Raw genomic sequence first — 26,557 nt, forward strand, 5'->3', positions numbered from 1 at the left:
CTCCTTCTCCAAAGCATTCTGCAGCAGTAATGGTATAGTTGGCCTCAGGGGAGCCTCTTGTTTTAAGGCATTGATGAAGTTTTAAATCATCCATTACTGGGAATTAATTACAGAATCATCAATCATTAGTGAGGGGATGAAAGCTCATGAGCTGTTCTGTATGTAACAAGAATTGCATACAGTAAGACTGAAGTAATGAATTTATGGGGAGTAATTTATTGATGTATGACTGGTCTTGTTTTTGCCTTTTATCCTGAACTGCTATAGTTCTTTGTTTTAGAATATAGTGCATTCCATTGCCTACCAAGGTTCAGTATACGCTAAGTTGTATTGGGATAACACAACAATAAATATTACCATGCACAGTAGTAAGAAAGTTAATGCAAAGAGAAATGATAGAGCAAATGCCTTTGTTCCTGAAAAAAATGAATGGCATGTAAGAGCTCTGTAGAGGTAACAGGATACTCAAATTTTTAGATCTTTGAATACAATACTCTGAACAGTTGTCTGGATGGTAGTTTATAAAAGAGTTTAAAACAAAAAAATATTCTGATAAAATTCCCAGGACTACAGTATGTCTTGTGGAATAGTAAGTGTGCATAAAGGAACAAAAGATCAATTATGAGCTACATGTCCTTTGTAGAAGTTGAATTCATGGAGTCCTCAGCTTGTCCAATAGAACTCTTCAGTCCATCTTTTACCTGCAACTAAAATGTAAATGAAAATTAACTGAACTTTAAATTCTAATAAGACCATAAAATCTTCACTGACACTTTAGCTTCTTATGCTTTTTAGTAAGAAAAACTTTGTTCAGTACACTTGGTACACATAATCTTTAGAAAATCCTTGATAAGATCTGTTCTTCAAGCAACTTACTTAGGATTTTATTTATATTTGAGTAAGTAATAAAAAAAAAAAGAACAGCCCCCCCCCCAGAAACCCCAAACAAAAACCAACTACCCAGCACACAAATGAAACCCCCAAATCCTGCATTCATTGTTCCTCTGAAGGATTTCTCAGTAGTTAGGAACCTGTGATCAGAATAGTGACTCAGAACTGAAATCCTATACCTGTCTTCTGATAAAGGACATCTTCTGTGTTGGGAGCTGCTAACAACAGGAGAGTGGAGACTGAGTTTGGGGACTGACATGTTTGACCTTCCCCTTCTTGACCAAAGATCTGTATTTCATTACAGTGCATATTGTGGTATTACAATCTCACATTTGCAGAATGAGGAAGTGTCAGTTCTGTGTCTGTGTTGGGTTTCTTCTCAGCCATCTGTTAAAGTGCTCTGGTTTTTTCTTGTGGTTTCCTTTTTTTAAAGGATTTACCTCCACAGTGCCAGAATTAAATGGCTTAAGTTTCAATTATTTTATCAGTGGCTGAAGACTTTAGGAAGTAAAGAAGATGTTTATTTGAGAAGTTGTTTATAAGTGTATTTTATTCGAGATTTGTAATGGTTTTTCATGTCTTGCCTTGCATGCTTCCCTGTGGTAGACAGTAATTTTTTTCAAAAGAGTCAAATAGTCATCCCTAGAAATAAAAGAAACATTAACTTCAAAATAGTCACAATATCATATTTTATATCAAGTAAATATTTATTGTGTGCATGAAAAAAAGTACTTTCACACATCTTGTTCTCTTCCAGGTTTGATTTCAAATATTCTCCATCACTTGTGCAAACCACCTCCTGTAGAATTTGGAGAAATATTATTTTGTTGCCCAAAGGAATTACTTTCAAATTGCAACTGACTTGTTAAGATTTATATACAAATCTTTAAACCTCTAAAGCATGGTGGGCCTGTAACAGCTGATTCTACTGATACTTTAAAAAAATACTGTTAGAATTGTCAAAGTGGGATGTCTGGGTTCTTGAATGGGATATATATATATAAAGCACTGGCTTTGTCAGGTAAAAAAACCTGCTTCATGAAGTTGAGTTTGAAAAGGTAACTGAACTTTTTAAGCCTAAATATGAAAGAGAGAATTATGTTGATATATATAAAAGTTAGGGAAACCGGTTGGGACTGCTGTACTATACAAGCTGGGTGTATAAGCAAATAAACTAAGGCAAGCAAATGAATATATAATGAGGTGAAACACAAAATGTAAAGGCCAGTAACTGGAGAAAAGGAAAGTGTAATGAGCATTCTTTGTAATGAGCAATGAATGTTTGGTGTTAAAAGACTTCTGTTTTATTAAGTACATGTTAGCATTGATAAGGACAGTCAAATCCTAAATAATTTTTTAAAATAAAACTGAAGATAATTTATTTTGGAAATATAAGTTACTGAGAATGTTTATATTTTTACTGAAAAAAATGAATGCATTCTGGGAAGTTTACCTTAATTTCTGGATTAGCTCTCTGATATACAGTGTCAAACCAGGTATAATGTTTTGTTTATAGATTTTCCATCCCGTTTTCTTTCCAGGTCCCTATTTGAGTAAACAGCAAATTCTCTCAGTTTTATCCAGCATTATTCTCATTTCTTTATACCTCTTTTTCCGTGTTCTTTGCATGCTGATAACTGACAAAGGGACAAGCAAGATTACACCTCTGTGCCTTTTTCTGAAAGCCACAGCAGGATTTGGGAAAGGAGAATGAGTTGAGACTTCCCATCCTTTGGATAGCTGGAGTTTTACTAGATGGGCCATGTCAGAGGTGGTGCTCTGAGGATCATACACTGTTGTTCAGATAGTGGAAATGCTGATCTATCATTGTGTGATGAACTAAAGTCGACGTCTCTCAATCCTTGCCTTTCCACAGTCATTCTGGAGGCAGCAGGATCAAACCAAAGACAGGGATGTCACCGTTCTGCCTGTTTTCCTCATGGACATCACTTTGCTCCATTGGTCAGCTCCCTGCTCAGAAGTTCCCCCTGGCTGCAGGGCAGTGACTGCAGAGCTTACCAGCATATAAGCATCAGCAAGGGTTATCTGGTAGAGGATGCTGTGGTACATTCCTGCTTATCTGTGTTACTTCTGGAAATAAAAATTAAGCCATTGAAATCTTCCCCTTTTTGTGCTTTGAGATTTTGGTGCTTTGAGATTTTATTCCTATGAAATGAACCTCATTATTTGCCCATTGTATTTCAAGTGAAAAGGGAGAAAATTCTGAGTTACTCCCTTACCTCTATCCATGAGTCCTCCTGTTGGTTTGATGTTTACTCTGGTCATGGTTTTTTACAGCAGCAGATAATGGAGGAACTGCACCTGGTGGCACATCAGGAATTCCTCCCAGCAATCCTGCTGGGAATTCAAAGTCAGCAGCAAGGAACCTGGGTTCCTCGGCAGGAGAGAAGGAAGAAGGGAAGAAAGTCCGACGGCAGTGGGAGTCATGGAGCACAGAGGACAAGAATACTTTCTTTGAGGGACTGTATGAGGTACATGTAGAAGAAAATAAGACATAGATGGCTTGGGTTAGAGTCTGGATATTCCTAAAGAAAGTTGATTAGGGTGAGATTGGCAGGAGCAGAAGGCCACTTATGGATAAGCATTTGTAGGGCCATACATGGGGCTGTAAAACAGCTGTCAGTCAAAGCCATGTGTCAAAAGTGTCAAGTTTCTTGGGTTTTTTCTGTAAATACACAGGAAAGATTTCTGATTTTTATTAATAAATGTTTATAGCAAGTTCAGTTCTTACTTAATTATGGTTCTACATCAAATGAGAAATAATTACATAATGTCCCCCTCTGAACTTTCAAAAGCAACACACTTGCTCTGTAATAATACCAAACAAGAAAAGTTGCTCTGTTCTAAAGAGAATTGTGTTTAATCTTTGGCCCTGATGAGGCTAGACCCAGTTCAGTCCTTGGGCTGAGAGACAACAAAAAGTTACATCATCTTATCTTCTGTCCCTTATGATGTATATGATAGATTCCTGCTTGTCCTGTTCCTGTGATTATTTCAACACATGTCTGTTTTGAAACTATGTGCCAAATGTAAAAACAAAAGCAGTGATAAGGAGTTTTCTTTGTACATGTGCATCTTTTTGAATTATTTTTTGTTACCATAGGTATGGTATCACATACATATGTTTCGTGGACAAAAGGAACACATAAACAGTGTTTTATTTTTTTTAACTCCTCTGAATTGAGTAATATTCCTGAGAAGCAAGTAGTTTTTAAGCCATTTCACTGACTTTTTTTTTAATAGTAAGAAAAAAAATTTTAAATTTCTTTTAAGGTAGATCTGAGATTCAGTTTGTTCAATCCCGTCTACCATTCATTTTGTGGCACTGCCTTTCAGAAGAGGTTTTCATACTTTGTATTGAAATCAGTTCCAGCCTTTTCTGAATACAAAAATTTTGTCATAGCAGCAGTTAATGTGTATAAAATCAAGTCTTTTGAAACTCAAATTTTTTACTCCTAGTAACAGCAATATGAAATGTTCTGTAAATAAAACTGCAGGTGGTAAATATAGTATGTTTTTCATTTACTCTAGTCAGAAATGGTGGGGGGAATGCAGAGGAAAGTAAAGAATGCTCATGGGGGAAAATCAGTGTTTTCAATCCTGCTACTTAACACATTTGTAAGTAAAGTTGGATGATTTTTAAAATTTGCTAGCAAGTTACTGTTTTTATTTTGAAACAGTTAAAGAAATTGGAAAGTAATTAATTTGGTATCCATATTACATTTTATATAAAACAAAGGAAGCCAATGTTATTCTTTCACAGTCGAGTTCTTGTTTATGACCACTGAAGTTCAGTTTCCCCCTAAGAATCCCAAAGCCCCTCACATTGTTTGACTTGACTTACAACAAGATCCAAGTTTGGATTTGAGTATTTCTATTTGACTTATTCTTTTTTCAGCATGGGAAAGATTTTGAAGCTATCCAGAACAACATTGCCCTGAAATACAAGAAGAAAGGCAAACCAGCAAGCATGGTGAAGAACAAGGAGCAGGTCCGGCACTTCTACTACCGCACCTGGCACAAGATCTCCAAGTACATTGACTTTGACAATGGTTAGTATGCACCAAAATGGGCTTGGTGTAAGGGTTGGAGTCCTGCCTTTTAGAAGTGAGGAAATAAATTCTGAGGAGGAATGGGGAGTTCACAGTGTCTCACTTCTTATTTTCGTTAGCATGGCCCTATCAAGGTTCGTGTTTTGTGAAAAATGCTTTTCAAAACCTGCTGTTTCTATCACTACTATTCTGTGAATTCACCACACCATAGTAAATGCAGATCCTGCCGTTGATACTGGGGGGAAAACCAGGTTCAAGAAAATGTTTTTGTATTCTCAGGAACACACCTTCAAGAACTGCCTTAACATTAATCAGGCATGGCTCCCATCAAGCACACTGACCCAGTGCCACTTTGCAATTCTTGAGGGAAGGTAGAAACAGATAAGAGTCTGATACAAGTGTAAATGGTGACATCTTTGCTCCTATTTTAAAGAAGTTTGAAATGGGTTCAATAATACTGCCGGCTCATGTTCAGTCAGTTGTCAGTCAGCACCCTCAGGTCCCTTTCTGCTTGGCCGTTACCCAGCCACTCTGTCCCCAGGCCGTAGTGCTGCAGGGAATTTTGACCAAAGGGCAGGACCCAGCACTTGGTCTTGCTAAACCTCACTTACTTTTAATAACTCATTATTTTTAATTTTAAGTCATTAAGGAGAAATGGATATGGCAAGAAAGAAGCTGAAGGAACGCAAAGCTAGCGTACGATACGCTTACTATCATACTATGTGCGATAGTACATACTATACTACGAATATGTAGTTCTTTATGAACTTTTGTTTTCCTGAGCTTAGGTTACCTAAAGGAGGACTTGAGTATCTAAACAACCTGGCACAGGGTGTATTTGGGAGTTCCTTTTTTTAAAACAAGGTAGCAGTTTAAGATGAAGCCATTAGTATTTTATTTAAAAGCCAGTGTTGCAGTGAACACAGTATGGAAGAATTTTTAAAATAAAAATCAGTTATGTATCTGTATCTTTGAAGTCTCATTGTCTGAAGGAATTTTAACAATCAGTGCAGTAGTTTGATTAGGTTTAGTATTAGTAGAAATATGTGTGCTTGGATTTTGAGATCTAAGAGACCTAAAGTTTTGATGAATAGACAAAAATAAATATTTTTACTTGGTTTGTAAATCACAAGACTGTCCTTGCTATCATTGATCTTTAGATCTATTAGCAGTAATGTCCGCATCTTGTGTGTTGAAAAGAAAGGATAAAAAAAAGCCCTCACAAAGTTGAATAAAATGCCAGCAATTTTTGTTGTAAAAATTTAGAATCTAGAATTTGTCAAATCTCTTATGGTGTGTTTGTGCGCACAAAAAATCTGTCATCTAGAAAATCCAAACCTACCCCTGAATTTTCATGTAAAAGTGTTCTGTATGCATTTGCTTGGGGGCATCTGGACATTTCCCTTAGAATTCTTAAACAGTTGATACTAGACCTAGCTTTATTATGAATTAGCTTTATTTTGCATATTGAGCAGTTGTGTATTTGCTTAAATTCCATGGAGATTGCTTTGTTTTCCTGTAATCTAAAAAGTGCCATAAAAAGGAAGTTGGTGAACCAATCCCATTATAGTGTTTCTTGAGCCAGAATGAATTTTGCCTTTGTGATTTGTCTCCTCATTGAAAATACAAATCCTCTCCTTTTTAGTGTTGAAATGAGCATCTGCAATACAGCTGTGCGTATCTGCAACCTGCATCTCACTGACAACTTTTCTGCTTTCTAGTGTTTTCTCAAGGACTGAAAAAATCTTCCCTGGAGCTGTATGGCTTAATCTGCTATGGGGAACTAAGGAAAAAGATTGGGGGATGTGAGTATGAATGACTTCAGGTTATTTTTACATTATAGAATCAGAAGTTACTACCCTTGAGGTTGGCAGTGTCTAGTTCAGTTCCACTTCTAAGTTCTTGACTCTTGCTGTAGTCTGTGGTGTTATTTCTATATTAAATGCATTTTAATTTTAACAGACCTTCTTAGTCTGTTGCATTAGTCCACTTTGATAGATTTCTTTAGTTTTATCTGGCTGCAAAATGCTGTGCATGTGTTGCCCACAGGTGACAGGAAAACGTATACAAAGCTTAGATGATCTATTCTGTTATTATTGAAACCTAAGCAATTAAGGGTGTAAATGATACTACTTACACCCACAATTATTTATGCCCATGCAGTCAAAATCTGGGATGTTTGCTCACTGTACCCTGAAGATGAAAAGGCACAAACCAGAATTGGAAATAACTTCACTGGCTAAGCAAGATGGGTTCTCACCTTGTCAGTCCCAGAGTCCAGTTTTGTCCATATTGATGAGTGGAGATGGAGGAGTATGTGCCATAACAATGCTCCGCTGTTTGCTGGCAGTTGATTAATTGCATTAGCAACATACCTGAGCTTAGGCTCACAGAGCTACAGAGTGGTTTGAATTGGAAGGGACCTTAAAGACCATCGTATCCCCACCCCCTGCCATGGGCAGGGGTACTTTCCACTAGACCAAGTTGCTCCAACCCGTATCCAACCTGGCCTTGAACATTTCCAGGGATGGGCCACCCTCAGCTTCTTTGGGCACCCTCTGCCAGAGTCTCCCCACACTCATAATAAAAAATGTTTTCATTATATGTGGTTTACATCTCCCCTCCTGTGGTTTAAAACCATCAACCTTTGTCCTGTCCCTCCAGGCCCTGCTGAAAAGTCTTTCCTTGGTTGTTTTTTTTTTAAGCCTTCTTTAAGTATTTCATATGCTGGGACTCCCAGAGCTGCAAGTGGAACCTTACCTGAGTAGAATAGAGGATCCCTACCTTACCCTACTGTCCACACTGGGGGGATGAGCCCCCAGGACATGGTTCCTGTGGTTTTCATGGCTTCCAGACCAGAGAGAGTTGTGACATGACTGCCTTGAAGAATGGGCAGAAAAACATGTGCCAGTTCATGTGCATACACTTTTTTATCCGTGTGTTTTTTCATTTTCATTCAGACTTTTTGCACAGTCAGTGTTACATCATAGTGCACCTTCTACCTGCTTTGTTTAATTCGTGAGACGTGGAAAACCATCAAAATACCTTCACTTCTTTGTGAAGTCATACTAGTTGTAAGGTGAAATGGACATGAAAGTGTTCACGAGAGAACATGTACAATTCCTAAAAGGATTGTGGGATTTTGGGAAAGGTTTTTTGCTATGTTATTCCCTTACCTGCAATTGCTGTCATAACAGGTAATGAATGAGACTGTGTTGAATGTTCATACTGACTTTATTCTGTTTGTTTAAAGATCTCCAGTGTGTTAATTGGAGAAGCAGTGCTCAACTTGGAAGAGCAATTTTGAGCTGTTTGACAAAGCAGATGCAGAAGCAAGGCACACTGCACTGTCAGGAGGGATCAGTGTTGGTGTTTCTTTCCTATACCCACACCTCTTTTACAAGCAGACCCTTCTTGCTATGACTGGGAGTAAGATTTCACACAGTCACCATAACAACACCTGCAACCTCTGTGCTTCTGTCTTTTTAGACTTTGGGACTTGGCTACATACTTTACTCACTGTTACTTAGAAAATTTTTGTCTCCAAGACCAAATGTACTCAAGATGCAAGACTGTACAACCATTTATGACAGGTCTGCTCTGTAGCCATGGAAAGCAGTTTCTTCCTCCCCCCCACCGCCTATTTTTTTTTTTTCCTCTTGTGGTATTCACAGTCACAGAAATAGAGAAGACTTACCGAGAGCTATTGAGACACAAAAGCCCTCCAGAAATACTTTTAGCATTTCCAGAGGGAGGTTGATTATTCAGTGAATAGATCTGAGCCTAACTGTCATATAAATCAAGTTACCAAAATGTCTGTTTAAAAACATGCTCTGTAATACATACGAAAAAGTGAGGGTTGCATATGCATTTTATAATTTTTATTTACTCTTTAAGCACTCGGGTGCTGTTTCATTCTGCCTTGCTGCGTTAGTAACAGAGATTGAGCAGAAAGAAGCTTTACTTTTTTTTTTTGTCAGATGAAAGCCCAATGTTCAAAGATGGCTGTAGTACCTAAAGGCTGTAGTACCTAGGGTTATTTAATCCATGTGTAAAAAGTAATTTTTGTGGAAAGGATTGTGTAAAGCTTGCATGTTGTGAAAACACAAACTTTATAGAAGAGCTATGTTACAGCACGTTTATGCGTGTTAATCCTATGTGAGAATAAAATGTAATAGCTTTGAAAACCCAACAGGACACAGAGAGGCCATGGGTTTAACAGTGTAAATCCTAATTCACTGTGTTATCTCATTTACTGGAAAGGTATGGATGACAAGAACGCAGCTAAACTCAATGAGCTCATTCAAGCTGGGTAAGTAAGAACTTATTCTTAAAACTCATTAAACTGTGTTGTTCAATTGGATGTTGTATTGATCATCCAAAGTTTGGGGCATTTTTTTAATTTTCAAGAGCTGAAGTTTGATGTTTTCCATTCTTAGTTTGTTTTGTATTAGGATATTTCTCCCCTTTTCCATGAAGCCATTAATTGATAATAAGAAGAAATTATGGGTTAAGTTTAATAAAATAATTAAATGAGAATTCTTTACAGAAGCAACAGCACTTAACCATGTAGATTCACTCAGGGAATTCATAGAGTTATTTAGGTTGGAATCCAAGATCATCAAGTCCAACCATTACCTCAGCCCTGCCACCACTAACTCCTGTCCCCAAGTGCCACATACATAGGTCTTTTAAATCTCTTCAGGGATGGTCACTCCACCACTGCCCTGGGCAGCCTGTTCCACTGCCTGGCCACACTTTCAGTGCAGAAATTTTCCCAGAATCCCATCTAAACCTCCCCTGGCACAACCTGAGGCTGTTTCCTCTTGTTCTGTCCCTTGTTCCGGGGAGCCGAGCCCGACCCCCACTTGGCTGCACCCTCCTGTCAGGGAGTTGTGGAGATCCAGAGGGTTCCACCTGAGCCTTGTTTTCTCCAGGCTGAGCCCCTGCCCCCAGCTCCTTCAGCTGCTCCTCATCAGACTTGTGCTCCAGACCTTTCCCTATCTCCAGTCCCATCTCTGCACACATTCCAGCCTCTTAATGTCCTTCTTGCAGTGAGGGTTCATGTCTAAACCATTCTACCATCAGCAGGGCTCACAAGTCCTGACTTTCAGATCAGAAATGACCCTTCAGCACATTGAAGACCTCAGCCCTCCAGTGACTTTTGCATCTCCTTGACGTTAAGAACGAACATTCTCTTTCACTTCTAAAGAGTATTGTGGGATTTGGGGGTGCAGTCTGTGATTCGAATGCAGAAGGGGTTAGAAGTTGTGTATTATTATAAATGAGGGCATGCCTGATTTGTGTGTAAATTTTTCCAAAGTAGTTCCGCTTTTGGAATTTGTGTTTTAAAGTGAAATCTCTTTCAAAGAGCAAGGCATGTGATTACTTAGGAGGCATTGATGTGTCCTTAACCCTATCTTTAATAGTGATTTGAAAAATCATTCTTTTCTGTCTGTTACAGGTCTGCTTTTACCTTTTACTTTCTTGCTTTTAGGGTGTTCACTGTAGTAGGCAGGTAATTGATGAAGTAAACTTGACTGTAGACAGGAGCAGGAGTTTGCCCCCTCAGCAGCTGTAGTCTTTTGAGTTTACCTTGCAAAATATGGATACTTGGTGTTTGTACCTTTCTCGTGTTCTCAAATGGAGTTTCCAAATCAGTTTCTTAGGAGTTGAACAATCTTTCCTCTCCTGGGAGATGCTGTTTGTACAGTGTGCTTGTGTTGATGGTCTTCATTGTGATGCTTGAATCACTTGTTTATTCTTCTGTTAACTGCAAGGTTTTAAATTAGAAGAGAAATTCTCATGTGGTTTGGGTTTTGTACAATTAGGAAAATATGAACAGTATGTTTAACAGCATTATTCTTAAAGCAAATTACTTCTTTAAATTGGAGTTATCAGTAAAAGTGGAACTGGGATGAGCCTTCATGTGTAGTTTCCTGAATATCTCTATGGTTCAGAGTATCAGCAGTGTGTTTAGTCACTCTGTGCTATACTAGAGCGCTTTTCTTGTACTGGGTTATCCAAAGAGGCTAAAGCATAACAAATGAGCCTGATGATGTTTAGTGAGCTGTAGTATCAGTCTATCACTTTGCATGATTCAGGCTTTAGTTCTTCTAATTAATTGTTAATGAGGGCTAGTGATTTCTGTGAGGTCCAGGTGTTTACTTCATGAAAGCCATTTTGAGAAGAGTAGTCTTTGCATTTGAAAGTATTAATGCTAGTCTTCTATGCCAAAATTAGGGTGTACATAACATTAACCAGTTCAGAATTAGTTGCTTTTGCATAGGCAGCCTCATAGCTCCCAGAAGCAAACATGTTACATGTACCTTAGGTGGTTCAACTTCTCATCTTCCTCGGTGATGGTACAATTCTATGAGCCTTATCCCTGTTTGTAATCAGTTCTTTCTCCAGTTCCTAACCTGTTTCTTTCAAGTGTGACACTCCTGAATGCAATGCACTTTGTAAAGCTTGTCACTGAGGTAAGCTGTGAAAGAAAGTGAAACCAAAATGATTAAAAATGGGGAATGAGAGCATGCATTATTCTGATGATCTGCTCCTTAAGTAGGTAAACATTCTCTTTATTTAATTGGTAAGAAGAGTCAAGGAAGGTTGTGAGGAGCTACCTGGCAATTTATTTGCAGCACGATCCTGACCCTGGAGTTACGTGCCCTAATTCAGTGCTTGTTTTGCATCTCTGGTTTCTGTACTAATCTCATGGAGTGTGGAAAAACAAATTACCCTGTCAGCGACTCATAAGAAAACCATACTTTAAAACTTTGTAGTTGAGCTTATAACCCAGGTCATGGATACTAAGGAGTGCCTGACAACTCCAGTCAGCTGACCCTGCTAAGTACTGGCAAAGTCTCTGTGTGACACATCCCTGTTTGGCTGTTGGAGTTAAGGCTATTCGCTGTTGTACATCTCTGTACTTGTCTTCAGAATGTCAGAAACAGGCAAATGAGGCTAGTCAACAGCCACTGGTACAGGAGTTGTTGAATAAATGGGAAATCTTGCAGAAAATAGATCACAGTTTACATCTTTATGAATGCAAGGGGGAGCTAAAAATTATTCTGTCAGCTTCTGTAACTGTTCTGAGATAGTTCAGTATAGTCAGAACAACACTGGCCTGTTCCAGCTGCTGAAAGACAGGACCACTTTCTGTCCAGTCCTTTGTGCTAAGATTTTTATTACAGCATTTTAATTTTCCTACAGATTTATTATGTCATTGCTTAGGATGTATAACAGAAAAAAAGGTTTATAATGATATAGCAGAACTGCTCAGTAACTAATTTAAATAAACTTAAACTGAAGGTTTATTATTTTGTTTCATTTTTAGGAGGGAAGCATTTTTATTTAACTTAGGTTTTGTAAGACTCTTTACATTTAATAAAAAACTACACATGAACAAATACAAATATTTCTCCATGTCTTTGTAAATATGTAGGAATTTTGGGTAAGTTTAAAAAAAAAAATCCAAACCACAAGAAACACCTAATTGAAGAAGTATTGTAATGGTGCACCAGTTAAGCAGAGCACTCTTCAATGTCTTGTAGCATATGTTGTTTTACCCCCCAGCCTGAGAGGCTCTTTATAACACAAGGTAAGAAAAACAGAAACCATTAACAGGCATTAGTTGTTCTGTCTGGTTCAGATTCTGAATGTACTTTATGTGGGATAGGAGTGATTCTTCACTGTCCTCCAGTTCCTTGGGAAAACTCTTTGGCATGCTGAGGGGAAATCTGTAACTCTCTAAAAATCTTGATCATAAAATAACAGTTCATACTGAAAAAAATAATATATAAACCAAACCATTTTAGTATACTGAAAAAAGCAGTATATAAATCAAACCATTTTAAGTAGGCAGGTTATGCTCTTGGTGTCAAGTCAGACTGGTAATTCTGAATGCATAGTCAGTGGGTGACTTTTTCTAAGACTTACCCTTTTCTGCATTTGGAGATATCCAGAATCTAGGTAACAGAAGAAAATAGGGATTTTGAAGCTAAAAGTAGTTTTCTTGCAGACTGACTGTTCTACTGTGCTCTCCCCTAAATTTGTAGAAATAGTCTTCTTCCAGCCTCCCAGCTACAGATTTCAATTAGAAAATCATGGTGTCTAAATATATCTGCTTTTATATTAGTTTGATAACAAGGCATTTTTTAGACTCTGTCCTAGATTGCTTGAAGCTAAGTGTACTTAGTGGAAAAGGGAATTAGGGGAAGCAGAACACCTGAATGTGGGGAGCTGGGATATTCTAAAGCATGTGTGATGGAACCATGAAAATAACATTGATCATTGTTGTTGTGGAAAAGTGCTGTGTAGTGGCAGGGTGAAGACTTGCATGGGAAGTCTTTAATGTTTTGTCACATTTATGACAAAATGTTAAAGTAAATGTTTCTTCGTTTACTGAATTGTGTACTTTGCTTGCTGACTTCTGAATTGTGCCATTTCCCCTTATACTCGGGGAAGGCAGTAGTTCCTGCTTCCCTATATAGATATCAATAGGTTTGCAGTTGTTTGGTTTCCTCCAATGTGGTTTTCCTCCTAGTGTTTTGTTGTTTTGTTTGGTTTTTGGGTTTTGTTTTCTTTTTCAAATAATATCTTTTCCATAATATACTTACATTTTTCACGCTTTTTTCTGGCTTTTATCTTAGGTTTTGGTGGGTAGGTTGTTTTTTTCTCATCTCTCTGCCCTTTGAAGCACAGATAGAGATGCAGTCAGGAGTTTGTGATGCTGATCCATGTTCATTTATAAGCTACTCCATGGTAACAGATGGTGGATACCTACAGCCCAAGGTCCACCTGCGCAGGTGGCAGACAAATGGAGCACGAACAACTACCAGGAAGCCTGACTCAACAATAAATGCTTTATGACCAGCTGGCTGGGCTCTTGAACAGAAATAGGAAATATGAAAAATGAACTTTCTTCTTAGATCAATTAGCTCAGCTGTTTTAGGCAGATCAAACCTTCTGGGCCTTCTGAGCAGCAGGCCCTTTTTTCAATAACTTTCCACTCATGTGGTGAAATAAGTTCTACAAAACTCTATTGGTTTATGTAGTAATATCAGTTAATATAAAAAATGTTTCTCTCCCCAAACCCCTTCTTACCTGTACTACTATAACTGTCAAGATAATAATTATGATGATGATAATAATAATAATAATGCTATTTCTGACTCTTCACTCACATGCTTCAAGGGCACATTTGATAAGAATTGCATTAGCTAAAATCAAGGGGGAGAGTCTCACCTTGCACAAGTAGTGAAAAGAATTGGCTGTGTTAAAACAGATTGCAAATAGGGAAGAGGATCATTGTACAAAATGCTGATTTTCTGATAAAATCATATCTACACTTTAATATAAGGATAAATATAAGAGGATGTGGAGTCTCATGCTGAGGCTGAGGTGCCCAGGAGGAGGTTTTAACTTTTGTCCTTACCTTCACTTATTGATTAGATATCTGCAAGGGTTTCTGTGTCCTTCTCTAAGAGTCTTTACACTGGAAGACTCCGACAGAGACTTTACACTGTTAGACTTGGTGGGACCAACTGTCTTCAAACAATTCTTGTTTCCAAGAATTAAGTCAAAAAGAAATCTGCCCTTCCAGCCCAGCAATATTCCAAATCTATAGAAATTCACAGTTCAGTAATTGAAACTTTTGAGTTGCTCACCCCATTAGCTCCATCTTCTCAGGTCTGCCTGCACTTCTGCTGCCCTTTTGCAAATTTTCCTGTGAAAACAAAAATTACCTCTGACTTTTAAGGATCTTTGAAAATGCTAAAGTGATATTGAAACTAAACCAGTGAAACCATACTGTAAAAAGTTACTTTGTTTAGGTTTTTGCACAAGCTCTTAGACCTCATGCCTGCACTAGATATGGTGATCATATTTCCAAATGAACGACTGCAAAGACTTCAGACTCTTTCTTCCTATAATTAAGAGTCATAAATATAAAGGGAAGACTAAATCAAAACCACTTGTCTTTTATGAAGCAGCTGTCTGTGAGGGTACTCTTGAACCAAAATAATATGATTCTGGTCCACTCATAAAACAGAAGTCCCTCCTTGGGTGGACAACCAAGTGTTTAATGAAAGTCTGGAAGAGGAGAGTCACAAGAGTAGTGCTTCCACAATGAAAAATAAGGTGATAAGAAAGACTGAATGCTCCATGAACTTGCACAGACCCTTACATTTCTGTATTCATTCCTGTAGTCATGATGGTGTTTTGCTCTGTGTCCCTGATCACAGAATAAGCTGAGTTGGAAGGGACAGGGATCATCAAGGTCAACTTCCAGCCCTGCACAGCACCATCCCCAAGAGTCAGTCACACTGTGCCTGAGAGCATTGTCCTCTTGATCTCTGTCAGGGTTGGTGCTGTGACCACTGCCCTGGGGAGCCTGTTCAGTGCCCAAGCACTCTGAGGGAAGAAGCTTTTTCTTATATCTAACCTACACCTGCTCTGACACAACTTCAGGCCATTTTCTTGAGTCCTGTCACTGGTAACCAGCACAGAGAAAAAATTGATGTCTGCCCCTTCTCTCTCCCTCATGAGGAAGTTGCAACTGCAGGGAGGTCTCCCCTCAGTCTCCTTTTCTCCAGGCTGAACAGACCCAGTGCCCTCAGCCAGGCCTCATATAGCTTCCCCCTTCACCATTTTCATTGCCCTCCTTTGGACATTCTCTAATAGTTTAATATCTTTATTATATGGTAGTCACCAAAACTGCACACAGCACTCAAGGTGAGGCCACTCCAGTGCAAAGGAGAGCAGGACAATCCCCTCCCTGGCCCGGCTGGCAATGCTGAACCTGGTGCCCCCAGAACAAGGATTTTCTTCTTGGCTCTAAGGCACTGGTGACTCACTGGGGCTCTGAGGACTTCCAGGGGCATAGTTTTCCAACTGGCCCTCGACCAGGACCCCCAGGTCCTTTCTGCAGCACTGCTCTCCAGCATCTCATTCCCCAGTCTATCCATATATCCAAGGTTGTCCCGTCCCAGGTGCACAATCCAGTACTTTCTCTTGTTGAACTTCACGTGGTTGGGGATTGCCCAGTCCTCTAATTTGTTGAGCTCTCTCTGCAGGGCCTCCCTGCCTTCAGGGGAGTCCACAGCTTCTCCCAATTTTGTATTGTCTGCAGACTTGCTTAGTATCTCTTCCAGTCCTGTGTCCAAGTGAAGATGGTGAAGAGGACAGGGCCCAAGATGGATAGGTGTGTATTCACATACTGTTGTTACTGGTTCCTCTAAGTACTTCTCTTTCCATATATCCAGGGCTACAACTGTTCGTTACAAAGGCAGAAACCTGCGTATCAAAGCTCCCATGTGCAGGGCTTTGAAGAAACTCTGTGATCCAGATGGTGAGTAAAAGATGCTGGAACATGAGGGTGTTCTAGAAGATGGCTGGAAGTGTCGAAAGTGAGCAGGCTTGTTCTGGTGTGTCCATCACTGGCAGGGAAATTTGAGCTGTTGCATGTTTGTCATGGCATAGTATTCTGTCTTGGCCTGTTTGCTCATGTAACCCCAGTAACTTCAGGACTCACACAGTTACGTTACCAGCTAACTTGGAAAGGAAATACCCATACCAGACCAGTTTACTGCTGCTTTCACTGTATGTGAAGGTACTAGTGAATCAGTAGTAGTATAGTGTTTAGCATTGAACATTTTCAAATTTTTTACTTTCTCCTATTCAGCTGTGTATGATTTCATTTTGGGTTTTTTGTTTACTTCCTTGTTCCCAAGTAAGTAGAATCAGGCTGTTCAAAGGTCTGAAATACTGTACTTGCTCAAAAGTTTCCAGACATCTGATTTTTGACACTGCTTGCTCAGCTGGAATCCCCAGTACCTCTATAGTGTCCAAGGATAAGAACACACTGAAACAAAAGGTAATTAAGGAAGCTGGCTCCATTGGTGAAGCTGAGCTGCCTGAGTTGTCTGTAGGTGGTTGGTGGTGCCTGATCTTTTGTATTGTGTAACTGAACATACAGTGTTGTGACTGAGTTGTCCTTGCTTTGACCCTTTGTGCTTCATCTCCATTCAGGTGTGAGTGATGAAGAGGACCAAAAGCCAGTACGACTTCCCCTCAAGGTCCCTGTGGAGTTGCAGCCACGGAATAACCATGCATGGGCTCGAGTACAGAGTCTTGCCCAGAACCCACGGCTTAGGTAATGGAGAACTGGTTGTGGTGCTCAGAATAGGGAAATAGATGAGCAGCAACCTAGCCCCTTCCTCTTTTTTCAGGGTTCTCTTTGCCAGTTGGGCAGTTCATCTGTGATGATGCAGGTGTCCTAAGTGTACTTAGTCTGAGAGTGATCATGTGGGAAAGTTAGATTGCCATTGCTCTTTATATCTTTTGAGTAATAAAGGAGCTACTAGCTTTGGAGATGAGTATAGTGTGTGCCACTTAACGTCAGAGCAGAGGGCAAGTAAAATGGAAATAGTAGCCTTGGTTCTACTAAAATTTGTATTCATGTACCACAGACAGAGAGAAGGGAATATACATAGTGGTCAGAGGTGCCTGCACCAAGTCTCTGAATGTTTCACCTGTACCCAATGATTAAAATAGCATGGAAAGTGTTTGTAGTTTTTCCCTTGCAAATCACTGTTGGTGCAGCTGTGCAGTGTCATCAGTGGCTGTTCATCCTGGTACTTACATCTAATCCAGAACTTAGGACAGCAAACATGAGGCCTCTGTGATGTTGAGTGTTGTTTCAAATGCAGCACTTCAGTGTAGTGACCAAAGATCATTACAAAAATATCCATTCTCTTCTCTGCATTAGGTTTATTTGGAAAATGCTTTCAAAAAGTAAATGTTTGTCTTTTTGTGCCCTTTTTTCTCTTTCTTTTTATACTTTATGTAGTAGCTTCATGCCTTGCCTGCACTTTTGCAGTTCACCTAAGTCTTGCCATCTTTTCCTATCTTCTTCCGTCTGGAAAAAAATAGTTTCTTGAATCATGGCAGTCAGGTTTATCTGGCAGGCTTTTAGAATGTGTGAGTTGTCACAGTTGTAAGTTAACGTAAATTTTAAAGTTGTGGGATAACATATGTTTTTTGTTTTGTTGTGGCTTTTTTTTCTTAGTGCTTGGGAGTGTTCTTTGTGCTGGTATTATAGAATGCCAGTTTATTCCTTAATTCCCCTTCTAGCATCAAGGCTAGGACTTGGAGCTCCTGCTGACAATTGTTCTCTGTTCCCTTGCTTTGCTTCTCTTGCGTACAGGATGATTGTGGAGTTACATCGGAAGGTCTCCAGCCTCCTTGAATTCCTGAAGCAGAAGTGGGCTCTACATGAAGTGAGGGTTGTATCCTTTTCCTTCTCAGTCTGTTCCATGTGCTGTGTCCTGGGAGAAATTCACTTCCTATACCAAGTTCAGTTTTGCATTGGAAAAGTGAATCTACTTCATAAGTGCACCAGTCCTGATTAGTAAAGATACAGATAAAGTCTCAGCATCACTAATGGGAGCTTTTGTGGAAGATCTCATAGTGTTCTGCTTTTACCTCAACTCTTCTGTTACGATCCCATAAAAGCTAGTTAAGAAAAAATTATGTTCCTGCCTTTATGTAATTTCCTCAAACAGTGGTCGTAGTCTGGTTCATTATCAGTGGGTGACCCCAATACTGCCTGGCTAATAAGTGACAATTCTGTTTCCGGTTTCAGCCAAGAGATTAAGGACAGATCTTTGCACTTTGTGCAGTTTCACCAATGTAGGCTTAAGCTTCTTGTCAAGGTAGCTGCTGCTACCTGCAATGTATCTCTGCACTGTCTGAGCCATACAGCATTCAGGGTGTCCCTGCCTCTGAACTTTGATCCATGCAATAGAAAGATTTGTGAGTTAGCAGCTGTTCTGTTCTGAACCTAGTCCTTCTGACTTGTAGGTTTTATCCTCTTCTTTGGCCTTTTATTCAGGCTTTTCTGTTTAATTTGTGAGCCTGGAAGAAGCCGTGGCATAGCACTTGAAACTCTGAAAGATGTCAGAGTGTGTAAGGTGGAGCTTGCTGCACCTATGAGAGGCTGCTTTGCTTGCAGTGTTAGAGGTTTTGCTTGGTTTTGTTGGGGTTTGTTGATTGGGATTTTTTTATTATTTTTTTACAATTACAGTAGTGTGTGAAACAGAGAAGTTAATTTTGTTTTGTTTGAAATGGATATTTGGGCTTGTAGCAGGTCTTCACTGCAGTCTTTGTCACCACAAAGGACCTAATTTCTGATTATAGTTGTCTTCACTATAACCTGTGCAAATATAGAAGATATCCTCAATCAGCTAGGTTTTCTTTTATTTTCTTTTCTTTTTTTTAAAACTTGCAAAATAGACTTCCAGGTGTTTTTTTGGAAGGGGCAGATGACTGTTGCATTCTTTGACACAACTTTTTTTAGCGTAAAACACTTGAAGAACAGCAACTTCGAGACTCCAGAGACTCCGAAACAAGAGGCAGCTTCTCAGAGGAGAAAGTGATGCTCCATCTCTTTCCAGGAGAGAACTGTACCATCACTCCACTGCCTGGGGTAGCCAGAGTGGTCCATTCCAAGGCCTTCTGTACTGTGCATTGGCAGGAAACGGGCAAATGCAAACAGAATACAAAAGACTCTCACTTACTCCCCCCTGCCCAAATCCTTGGCATACAGAGTGGTCAGGGGACAGCAAGGGGACAGCTGAAATACCTGCGGGGGATGGAAGGTAAGGGTGTGGGAAGGGGAGAGAGCACTACAGAGCCCAGCAGAACCTTGCAGCCTACAGCTGAAGTTTCTGCAAGCACTGAAGATGGTGCCCCAGAGCCTGTCCTGGTGGAAGGAGCAGCCTCAAATCTTGGCATCACTAATTCCCTCCAGAAACCACCTTCTGAACTTCAGGATCCAGAAGGGCACCAGGAAAAGCTGAGTTCAGTGGCCCCCTGCATGGAAGGCAGGGAGACCCTGGCTAGTGACCAGGCAGGTGTGCTACCCTCATGCAGCACAGAGTGTACTTGCAGCAAGATCCCTGATGTGGAGGAGCTCTCTCTGCTCGATCCATTCCCACGGTACATGAAGTCCTGCCAGGACTTAATTGTCCCAGAGAAATGTTCTTGCACAGACAAACTGCATGGGAAGGACTCTGATTCAGCAGCTCATAATGCTTCTCCAGTGGCTTTTCCAAGCAGGAGGAGTGCAGAGACCTCTGACTCTTGTTCCCAGCTACTGAGAGGTAGTGTAGCTTCCCCTGGCAGCAGCAGATGTGAAACTCAGGCCAGCCACAGCCAGGGCCAACAGCTTGATGCTTGTACCAAGGATATCACGGATGCAGTAATGGAGGATTCTCAAGAGAAGCTGGGCTCCTCGTTTCCACCTCCACCTCAGGGACAATCCAGTACAAAGTCTCTCAAGGATGACCCAAGTCGGCTCTCCCAACAAGTTAGAGAGGAAGGATGGAGTCTGCGAACCTCTGAGAGCCTTACACTGGCTGAAGTCTACCTCATGATGGGCAAACCGAACAAGCTGCAGCTGGAGTATGACTGGTTGGCTGTCTTGGAGCCAGAACCCCAGCATGCTAGAGAGCAGACATCTGAGTCAAGTGCTGTCCCTGCATGTCCTACCTTTCACAAGCAGAGACTCTTAAATTGCCTTCTGAGACTCATCTCTACTGAGGTCAATCCCAAACCAGTAAGTAGCTCTTGTTCATGCTCCAGATACTAAACTCTAGTTTCATTTGGGGAATAATTGCCCAGTTGTGCATTCGCAATAAATGGGTAACTAGCCATGTCAAGAGCTTTGGAGATTCCTGCATTTAAATTATACAAAAAACACAACACAAGACAGCTGGCTACAGAGTGGACTTCTCTTCAATATGCTTTTTACACTGCCTTTTAGCTTCTGGTTTGCTGTGAGTCTCATTGGTGTTCCAGTGAACATTTAACGTGATTACTCAAAAGATCAGTTGTGAGGTGAGGTGCCTTCTGTTCTCTCTCAGATTCACAGAATGTTAGAACAGCCCAGGTGGGAAGGGGCCTTGGACGATCATCTAATCCAAACTTTTGTGGGAAATGGAGCCTGGATGATATTATTACTGCACATGAAAACTGCATTGATTTTCAGTGTTTATGTAGTTCACATTCCACAGTGTGAGAGCAAAAAGAATGTATTTCTTCAGAATAGCAGAGTCAATAGAACTGCACCTGCCTCAGCTGATTTGTGTAAAAGCTCCCAGACTCCAGGATAGCTGTTCAACAGTCCCAGACCTTAGGGAATGAACTTGCTTTCCTTCTTGTCCTTTGTAAATCTGTATTTAAGATTTGCCCCAGTGATACCTGGGCAGTGAATTCCACCTAGTGCAGCCAATTGAAACTTAGTAAAACATCTTTTAAAAAGACACAGAGTTCAGCAGATCTGCTCAAAGGCCTGTGGTAGATACAATGAGCTAATGATTCTGTTCCACCCAGGATGCAAATGTATCAGTGTTCCCAAACACAGAGTTTTTTAATCCTTGTTGGCTGGTGATTTAATGCCCCTCAAAGTTCCTTTTGATTCTGAATCTGCAGACATGAAATGAAGGACTTTATAAATTTAAACCCATCTTTGTTCAGATGCAGCTTTGTTTGAATTGCAAAGGCCTTTGGTCTGACATCCCACAGATCTGGGATACTGTCTCCTCTTTGGCATCAACTTTTACTTCTGGTGACACAGGTGACAGCTAGCTAGGCATGACATGATGAAACAATCACAAACTATAAAGAAGGACATCCCTGAGACTTGGGGGGAGAGGAATTGAAGAGGGGTGAGGAACCAGCACTTAGGATTTGCATGTGTTTTTCTGTCACTTTCACACTCTTGGTTGTCTTATAGTAGCATAGTACTACTGAACAATAAAGGAGCTCTTGAAGGATATGGAGCATATTGTACATTCCAGAAAAAAAAAAAAAAAGGAGCACAACCTTTCATTTGTCAAATACCACTTTATTCTGACTGTTTTTCAGAAAAACATACTCTCCTTGAAGCATGAACATTGTGGCACTGATATTGCAAAGGCCAGGAAGATATTTACAGCCTCACTGAAAAGCACTGTAGATGTCTTGAAAGTTGCATTTCATCAAATAATGACGAGAACTATGGTATTTTTGCCACAGGATATTTTAAGAGGAAGGATTGATTGTGTGCATGCCTGCTGTTTTCTCCAGATAATCTGTAACAGCCAAAGCAGCCAGCTGTGCTGTGGTTTATTCTTTAAATTAAAATCATCAGCATAAAATAAACTGTAAAGTAGCATTTCAGTTGAGCAATGGGTGCAATTTTAAGCCTGTGATTACACATAGATTCCTTAAAAAGGGAGAGTTTTCTAGAAAACAGTTTAAACAACTTAATGAAACAACTGGATAGGCCTGTAAAGTTATTGAAGCATATATGTCTCTTGTTAGTGCTGTGTTACAGTGTGAAAGAAAAGGGAAGGGAAAAAATTCAAAACTCTGCTTGATTAAGAGAATTAAAGTGTTTTTGTCCAGATGTATTTCTCACCAGAGCAGCCCTCTGTATGGAGTTTATGAAAAATAGCTTTGCACTGAATTAAAACCAACACCTTTTTTTTTTCTTTGTTTCTATCCCACGGTGAATCCAGCATATTGCGTGAAGCTTGTTGAGTGTTAACCCGATTGTAACATAAATTAATGTATTGAATTGGTGAAATCCAACAATGCTAAATGGGCAGGAAGGTAATTTCAGCTGCCCCCTCACAGCCACTAGGAGGTTTTGCTTACAGTACTTTAAGGTATTGTAGTATGTCAGATTTTAATTTTAAGTCTTCCTAAGTACAGTGAGTTTGACAATACATTTGTTGTACCAGCACAAAATGCTAATTTAATGTGCATTTTCAGACGCCCGAGATGAGCTCCATTGCCACATCACCTATAAAGCCTGCTCAGGAGGAGCAGGCCCTGACTCCCCCGGGAAAGGTAATTGCCATCAACAGCAGGAGTCCCGGCTGCGCACGGAGCCAGTCCGCCCTTCGCAACAAGACTTTTTCTCCTGGTGCTGCTTCCAGCTCCTCAGGTGAGTATTCCTACAAATCCGCTTGATGAAATCGACTTGGTAATACCTCACACCATAATGAGAACTTCCCAGAGATGGAATACTGGAAGGAAAAGTGCTCTTGCTCTTACAAACTTCACTGTCTGAGAACAGTGATGTGTGCTAATTTGCTTTAGAATTGTCCTAAGTCCAGTGCTGCTTTGAATCTTGAATAACAATGCACATAAGTAATGCAGTTCACAATCCAAAGAATTCTCCTTAGTCACTCTTAGAGAAGATGCTTGGGTTTTTTTGGGAGCTGTGTCATGGTTTAATCCCAGCTAGCAACTCAGCCCCATGCAGCTGCTCAGTTACTCCCCTCTGGTGGAATGGGGGAGAACTGAAAGAATAAAACTGAGAGAACTCATGGTTTGAAATAAAAGCAGTTTATTAGGGAAAGCAAACGTCTTGCATGCAAAGCAGAGCAAGGAATTTGTTCCCTGCTTCCCCTGGGCAGGCAGGTGTTCAACCCTCCCCGAGACAGTAACTTGGGAAGGCAAACACACTCACTCTGAATGTCCACCCCCTTCCTCCTTCTTCCCCCAGCTCCTTATGCTAAGCCTGACCCCCTCCATGGTGTGGGATATCACTGTGGTCAGCAGGGATCAGCTGTCCTGGCTGTGTCCCCTCCCAGTTCCTCATGCATCCCCAGCCCCCTCACTGGCAGTGTGGGGTGAGGAGCAGCAAAGGCCTTGACCAGTGTAAGTCCTGCTCAGGAGTAACTAAAGCATCCCTGAGTTAGGAGCACTGTTTGCAACACAAATCCAAAACTACCACTGAAGAAAATTAACCCCTTCCCAGCCTGAACCAGTACATGCTGACTGGCACAGGGTGTGAGATCTCAAGAGAATATCGGCTTACAAAACCCACAAGTAAATGCCCAGTGTAAAATCTGTTGATAAATATTTACTGAAAATTTTCTGTGCTACCTTGCCACTATAGGTTTAAATTAAATATTAGGAAGAAATTTGTCCCTGTGAGGGTGGTGAGGCCCTGGCACAGGGTGCCCAGAGAAGTTGTGTCTGCCCCTGGATGCTTGGCAGTGTTCAAGATCAGGTTGGATGGAGCTTGGAGCAATCTGAGATAGTGAAGGTGTCCCTGCCTTTGGCAGGGGGTGGAATGAGATGAGCTTCAAGGTCCCTTCCAACCCAAACCAGTTGTGTGATTCTGTGATTATAAGATAGAGAATGATTGTGAATTGCCTTTAATAGGAGATATGGCTGCTGTAACCTGTGAGCCTCAGCCAGCCTCAGCCATGCAGGCCTAGACTTTTGGTTCTGTGCATCAGCCTAATTGCATTTACTGCCACATGTTTATGACTTCAGGAAAGTTTGTGATGGTGTTGGGCTTACTGGGACCAGTTGTGATTCTTAGGCAGTCCTTTTCACACCCCTGCTGTGAGAAGTAGTGAACCCAGGAGCAGGTTAACTGGTGCTGCGGTGTGTGTGGATCTTGGCTACCTCACAGTGACAGGCTAACAATGCTGGCTTTCATCCAAGCTGGCTGTGTGCAGAGGGAAATCCTACCACATTTTTTTAAAAACTTAAACATAAATGGGGAAGTTTTACTGAGACAAGTTACCATTATTTCACTGTGCCAAATGTATTTTGAAAACAGTCCATCTTTGGGAAGGTCTTTGGTAAATTGATCTCCGCTCTGTTTTATTTTGATTGATTTTATTGGGGTTGTACTTAAAATTACTATAGGGAAAGAAGTGGTGGGGAGTGTAAATAAATCATAAACACTGTAAAATGGCTCTGTGTTTGTATTATCTTCCCTCCATAAGAAATGGTAGATATGGTTTGTTTACTGGGATAGGCCCTCAGGTATGCCTACAAGCCAAACAGATAAACTGATTATCACAGTCTATGCAGGGCTGAAAATAAGGCTTCGATTCTAGTTTCTTAAGTAGTGTAAAATTTCATTTAATCCCATACTTCCAAGAATTTCAAAGCAAGTGAATACTAGTGGTATTCATTGCAGGTAAATACTGTCAGTTTGCAGGTGGGATAATTGAAATATGGAGGGATTCCTGATTTTGGAAACAGCTGGTGACAAAGCCTGAATCCTTAAGTCCCAGCTCTCTACGATCTTTCAGCTACTGAAGAGTTATTTCCTTTTTGTTTTCACTTAATTTCATTTAATTTGCTGTTAAAATCTTCTAGGTTTGAGAAACCTCCCTAGACCTCTCTTGGTGGCTAGTCCTTCAAGTTCTGGGAGCACTGAGGCCGACAGTGGGCTGTTTGCGGTCCCCACAACCCTGCCCCCCAACAGCCGCCATGGGAAGCTGTTCCTACCCAGCAAGGAAGAAGAGCTGACCTTCCGGCAGCACCTGGACACCATCAGTGTAAGTGAGATGACTGAACAGAAAATGCAGCATAGTGTGCATGAGCCAGCTTCCAGGAGGTATCACAAGGATTCTGAATTCCTCAGAAAGTATGGGCTGCCTTGAGAAGCAGTGCTGCTTATCATGCTTAAGTTTAACATTGTATTAAATGAGATGAGTGAGATTTTGACTATGTGACTGTGCTTCGAACTGACATTACCTATTCAGGTAATTCAAATCTGAATACCATCACACAGCCTGATGACACTTATTTGCTGTCTAATTGAGCTGCTCCAGCAAATACATACACTAGATTTAGCAAAAACTTATCCCCTTCTGATGTGTAGCTAATTTTAACACAGCCTCATTGCTGTATATAAGTCAAATTCTAATTTTTATGTACACAATCTCAGTAAGAATTCCCTAGGAAGCTGAAGTAGTTTGTAATGAAATGGCTTTTTTTTGGGACAAAGCTTTATCTCCATAAAAAAAAAGAAGAAAAAATACATTCTTGGTGGAAAATATTCTGACTCTAGCAGGAAGGATATTGCGCTATCTGAAACAAAACAATAGTATTTTGGTTAATTCTTAATTTATCTCTATTGAAAATAAGAATTTGGGGGATATAATTTATTCTGTGTCTGGATGCTTAAAATACTTGTAATGCATTTTCTGTTGTTGTCCAGATGCAGTCGGACTTCTTCCTTCCGAAGCCCAGGAAGTTACGGAACAGGCACTTGCGGAAGCCGCTGGTAGTACAGGTCAGAGCAAAGTGTAAATGCCTGTTTTGCTCCCCAAGTATCAGTAAAGCTGTAGTAATCTGCACATGACAAAAAACCCCCTGAATTTCCCTCATGCATTCACTGGAAATATAAAGCTGAAATTATGAAGGAACAAAAACACTTGCAGTCTCTAGTGTAACTAGCCATGTTACATTCCCTGTATGAAGAATATCAACAACAGCGGAAGTCCAATGCCTAAGGTAGTTTGGAGAAATAAAAAAGCCTCTGGAAGAAGCTTCTGAAACCTAGAAGCAGGTTCTGCTACCTGGGCCTTCTGGCACTGAGGCATAGGCAGTGTTGTCCCTGTGCTGTCCTGTGCTGGCAGCCCTCTTAACTACAAAATTTTCCTTTATATCCTTTTCCTGCTTCCTGCTCAGTAGTGGATGTTAAACTGTGGTGGATATAAGCCTCTGTAGTAAAATAAGCCATAACAAACTTTGAAAGAACAGTGATTCTTGAGGAAAAAATG

General features: G+C 40.4%; 1 protein-coding gene across 6 annotated transcripts in view; it reads left to right on the forward strand.

Moving 5' to 3' along the window:
• CRAMP1 (cramped chromatin regulator homolog 1) overlaps positions 1–26,557 on the forward strand; it is a 47,583-nt gene that overhangs the window by 8,633 nt on the left and 12,393 nt on the right. For 5 of the 6 annotated variants that reach the window (XR_005630164.1, XR_005630165.1, XM_039731822.1 and 2 more), the window contains exons 3-13: positions 3,190–3,383; positions 4,811–4,964; positions 6,686–6,769; positions 9,228–9,276; positions 16,232–16,317; positions 16,998–17,121; positions 18,175–18,256; positions 19,327–20,586; positions 22,788–22,962; positions 25,146–25,327; positions 25,993–26,067. Coding sequence is in view for 4 of the 6 variants with exons in the window: in XM_039731822.1 (XP_039587756.1) it covers positions 3,190–3,383; positions 4,811–4,964; positions 6,686–6,769; positions 9,228–9,276; positions 16,232–16,317; positions 16,998–17,121; positions 18,175–18,256; positions 19,327–20,586; positions 22,788–22,962; positions 25,146–25,327; positions 25,993–26,067 (2,465 nt within the window). In the remaining 2 variants the exon portion in view is untranslated. The remainder of the gene's footprint in view (positions 1–3,189; positions 3,384–4,810; positions 4,965–6,685; positions 6,770–9,227; positions 9,277–16,231; positions 16,318–16,997; positions 17,122–18,174; positions 18,257–19,326; positions 20,587–22,787; positions 22,963–25,145; positions 25,328–25,992; positions 26,068–26,557) is intronic. The other variant, XM_039731823.1, reaches the window with a different exon arrangement.

The sequence above is a fragment of the Passer montanus genome, unplaced genomic scaffold, assembly GCF_014805655.1.
Source record: "Passer montanus isolate IOZ18808 unplaced genomic scaffold, ASM1480565v1 scaffold8, whole genome shotgun sequence".
In the NCBI taxonomy this organism is placed as follows: domain Eukaryota; kingdom Metazoa; phylum Chordata; class Aves; order Passeriformes; family Passeridae; genus Passer; species Passer montanus.